Raw genomic sequence first — 4986 nt, 5'->3', positions numbered from 1 at the left:
TCTTTTTTTGGTGGGCGTTCACTTAACTAGCCGCATTGATTTCCTCGCGCTATGACCGGCTGTTTGATTGACGGCCAATCCTACCTACACACACACACACACACACACACACACACCCTCACACACACACACACACACACACACACACACACACACACACCCCCATGGTCCGCCCCCTCCCCCTGTGTCACACACTCTGTGATGACAACCTCCGCTGCTCACAGACAGTGAGACAGATTTTAAGCGCACATATGAAAACTTACCCTGTCAATCAGAATGTGGGTCAACGTCTCAATTTGCGGGACGCATGAAAAGTCGTTGAAATGCGGGACAATCACGCTCACATAGATGTACAAAATAACAGCCCCATTAATGTTTTCTTTGTTCTTTTCTTTTTTTCTTTAAATGTGTGTCTATTCCGTATGTATTCCGTATGTGCCTATGTGTGTCCGTAAGAGAACTTTCTGTTTGTGTCAGGAATAAACCATGGATGGACTTAAGGACCATATCTTGACAACTCTCAGCAATCTGGGAGAAGATGACTTTGAGCTGTTCAAGTGGCATCTGCAGCGTCCTGTTTATGTTGAAGGCCTCCAGCCGCTCCAAACATGCTACCTGGAACACGCTGACAGGAAGAAGACAGTGGATCTGATCGTGCAGAACTACACTACTCATGCAATTCAGATCGTGGGGAATGTCCTGAAGAAGATCAAAAGGATTGATCTACAGGAGAAGTTTCTGAACCGACCCAAAGGTGAATACATGGTGTGTGTGTGTGTGTGTGTGTGTGTGTGTGTGTGTATGCATATATATATATATATATATATATATATATATATATATATATATATATATGTTTACACCATACTGACAAACTAGAAGACTCTGAAACAGCTCTACAAGCCTACAACAAGGGTTTACTACTACTTACTACAAGCATGCGCATGCACACGTACGTGTGCACGCGCGCGCTCACACACACACACACACACACACACACACACACACACACACACACACACACACACACACACACACACACACACACACACACACAACACACACACACACACACGCACACACAAGTTTGAACAGATAAAGAGCCTTGCCTCAAAATGTCAATTAGACTGCCATTCAATCTCTCTCTCTCTCTCTCTCTCTCTCTCTCTCTCTCTCTCTCTGCAGATTGCACCAGTGATGTTCCAGAGACTTCAGAGAGCAGTGCATCTTCCTCTCAGAGACCAAATGATGGTAAGCATCCATCTACGGTATTTCAATACAATACATTCAGCATAGAGACGCCGACAAATTCACGACCCCAAATGAGACAGTGCCACCACTTCTGGTCCGTTAGAATAAGTCATAAAGAAATGTTTTCTATTACAGTAGTGTCCCATATGTTTGATTTCTCCGTTTTAATGACACACACCTGCCATTTTCAATACATTTGTGTTTCGTTTTATAGGCTATCACTGTGTGGAAAAATATCCAAACAGCATCTTGCAAGACTAATTATTAATACTAATCTGGAGTATTGACTAGGTAGTTGAAAATGTCAGGATAAGTTACTCCTCCATTTAGTTGGGTTATTTCCCCAATTACATTCAGCCAAGTTAATTATACAACAACGGTAAAACACACCGTCGGAGCTCCGCGGTGCATAAAACATATATAAGCCCACGTGACATGTTCAAAATATAGACTCGCAGCCTCGTAGCCTCGTAAAGACAGCGGTGTCACTGAAATGCGTCTCCCCTCTGCTCTGTTAACATAATGGGTAACCCATTCAATTCTAAATTAAATGTGAAACACATTGAAGATATGTTGACAAAGACACTCCATACATTTGGAAACATATTTTTATTTAAATCAATATAGTCTTCAGTTCATTTTGTATCATTTTAAAAGTAGGCTATAAGTACAGTTGCATTTCAACTGGCTGGCCTGCGGTACACCGTTCTAACGGACCAGAAGTGGTGGCGCTGTGTGTGTCTCTATTACATTCAATCACTTCCTGTTTGGAAGGCACCATGGGGACAACAACCAATCGGGTTGTGATGCCAATCAAGATGGCATCACAAAGGGTGCTTCCACACAGTGGAGTCACGAAGATGCCAAAAGCATCTTCGTGGATCTACTGTCTGGATGCAGTCAAACAGGGACGACAGGAACCAACCATCTTCACATATCAGCACTCCTTACACAGAACAGCCAACCCTGGACAGGACGACAGACTTTAAATAGTGTAAACGATAAATAGTGTAAACGATAAAATATATTCTCATGCAACAGATTTTTTTTTTTTTTAAACTTAACTTCTGACTGTAGTTTGTAATCATCTCTCTTATCATGATATGATGACTCGCTGTATGGCTGTAGTGCATGTGTGTATGTGTGTGAGCTGCTGTACTACCTAAATAACTCATTTTTAGGGGTTAGGGCATTGTAAAAACGCCTATGCTCAGTGTGTCTTTACAGATTGCACCAGTGATGTTCCAGAGACTTCAGAGAGCAGTGCATCTTCCTCTCAGAGACCAAATGATGGTAAACATCCATCTACTGTATTTCAATACAATGCTATTTCAATACAATACATAGGCTACAGTATAGACTATAGAGACACACAGCACCGACAAATTCAAACACCCCCAAATGAGACAAATTCACCCCGCCAAATGAGACAACTCTCTCTCTCTCTCTCTCTCTCTCTCTCTCTCTCTCTCTCTCTCTCTCTCTCTCTCTCTCTCTCTCTCTCTCTCACTCTCTCTCTCTCACTCTCTCTCTCGTAGCAGATGTCAGTGATGTTGGAGAGTCTTCAGGTAGCACTCCTCTCACCACGTCCTCACAGCCTCCACAGGAAGGTAATCATTCATTCATTTCAATAGGAGATCAGAGTGTCTACAGTCAGTGTGCAGAGGAAAAGTATTTAGTTACATAAAAAGTTATTCTGATTGAAATATTATTTTAAATATGTTTTCGTCTGGTCAAAATGTAGTGTCTATTTACTTCTGTCTAGCATACTTACAGTGGTGATTAAAAAAAAACTTGTGCAACAGAGCTGACTGTCACCTATATATCACTATATCACCTTTGATTTTAAAAATAAGCAGCAAAGCAGATACATTGTAATCATGTAGTGATTCAAAATAGATTTTATACTCTTTTTTAAGTGTTATAATGTAGGCTATTATTATTCAGCAAGTTAAGAAAACTCACCCATGTAATACTTTCTATTAATATAAGGATTGACTTTGTTCCCCAGATTTGCTCGTGGACACACAAGGACATGTAAAACTACGTATTTCCATCTACCAAAACGGTCTTAAAGCAAGAGTTGTAAAACCATTTGCGAGTGTACCTGAAGGGACATTCCAAATGGAGGATAAGAAGCATTTTAAAGGATGCTACACTCATGTCAGAATCATACAATTGGAGGACACAGAGTTCAGCAGTGAGCATGAGGTCATACAGATGGAGATGAAGAAAGCAGGCCAGGAGATCCGACTCAGTGCAATCTTTAAATCACCTTCTGGAGAAAACATCAGAATAGTGATGACCATTGGTATCGCAGGAGTTGGCAAATCCTTTCTCGTACACAAGTTTGTTTCTGACTGGGCAAAGAAAGAAAATGAACTTCCACATCTCACATTTGTGTTCCAATTCCGCCATCTAAATTTGCTGCAGGGAGGAGAGTTTAGTTTGTCACAACTAATTCACAATTGCATCCACACAACCAAATTCATCCCGGAAGAGGCTCTCGATTATATCTTCACAACGCTGCAGGAGTCAGGAATCAAAGATTACGACCAAAGTCCCTTCAAACTTCTGTTTGTCTTCGATGGTCTCGATGAAAGCAAATTTAATTTACCCTTCAAAACGGCCCGTGTCTGCCCCGATGACTTCACCCATCCCACCTCACTGGAAGTCTTACTGGTAAACCTCATAGAAGGAAAACTGCTACCCAGTGCTCACATCTGGATAACCACACGCCCTGCAGCAGCCAAACAGATCCCTTCTTGTTTTGTCGACATAGTGACAGAAGTGCAAGGGTTCAGTGATGACATGAAGAAGGAGTACATCATGAAGAGATTCAGTGATGAGAACCAGGCCAACAGAGTCATCTCACACATCAATGAATCAAGAAGCATCCGCATCATGTGTGAAATCCCAATGTTCTGTTCGATCACTGTTACAGTTTTGCAGCCCATGTTGAAGACAGACCAGACTGGTGAGCTGCCCAAGACCCCGACTGAGATGTACTGCCGCTTCGTCTCTCTTCAGGCATGGAAGGATGGGGAGAAGTATGGGACACCGGCTGATAGAGCTGTTCTTCTAAATCTGGCCAGACTGGCATTTGAACACCTGGAGACAGGGAACCTGATCTTCTACCAAAAAGACCTGAAAAAATGTGGTCTTGGTGTTGAAGAAACCCCACAGTACTCAGCCTTGTGCACAGAGATCTTCAAAAAAGACAGTGATTGCTTCCTTGGAGAGCCCATCTACTGCTTTGTTCATCTGAGCGTTCAGGAGTTTCTGGCTGCAGTTTATCTGTTCCATTGTTTCACAGAGAGGAAGATGGATGTAGTGCACACATTCCTGGCTAAAGATTCCTGGCTGATATTCCTGAAATTAGAAAAGATCGGGTCCCTGGACGGTTTCCTGAAGAAAGCCATGCTCAAAGCCCTGAAGAGTGAAAACGGCCACTTGGACCTCTTTGTGCGTTTCCTTCATGGCCTCTCACTGGAGTCCAATCAGTGTCTGTTACGAGCCCTGCTGGGTCAGACCGAGAACAGTTCAGAGAGCGTCCAGAAAGCCATCCAGAACCTGAAGGAGATGAACACCAATGCCTCACCTGACAGATGTATCAACATCTTCCACTGTCTGATGGAGATGAAGGACCAGTCAGTATACCAGCACATCCAAACATACCTGAAGTCAGACAAGACAGAGAAACTCTCTGAGACCCAGTGTTCAGCTCTGGCTTAC

At 42.8% G+C, this 4986-nt stretch overlaps 1 protein-coding gene across 1 annotated transcript in view; it reads left to right on the top strand.

Moving 5' to 3' along the window:
• Positions 1 to 486: 486 nt before the first annotated feature.
• Positions 487 to 4986, top strand: part of LOC310875928 (NACHT, LRR and PYD domains-containing protein 14-like) — a gene marked incomplete at both ends in the record, with an annotated part of 31782 nt that continues 27282 nt past the window's right edge. The window contains 2 exons of the mRNA XM_083789362.1: positions 487 to 765; positions 3784 to 4986. The exon at positions 3784 to 4986 is cut by the window's right edge and continues 113 nt beyond it. Of these exons, the coding sequence (XP_083645488.1) occupies positions 487 to 765; positions 3784 to 4986 (1482 nt within the window). The remainder of the gene's footprint in view (positions 766 to 3783) is intronic.

Source organism: Protomyctophum parallelum (genome assembly GCF_964188405.1).
Source record: "Protomyctophum parallelum genome assembly, chromosome: 18".
NCBI classification, from domain to species: domain Eukaryota; kingdom Metazoa; phylum Chordata; class Actinopteri; order Myctophiformes; family Myctophidae; genus Protomyctophum; species Protomyctophum parallelum.
The sequence above is the reverse complement of the archived record's forward strand: the minus strand, read 5'-3'. Positions and strand labels throughout refer to the sequence as shown.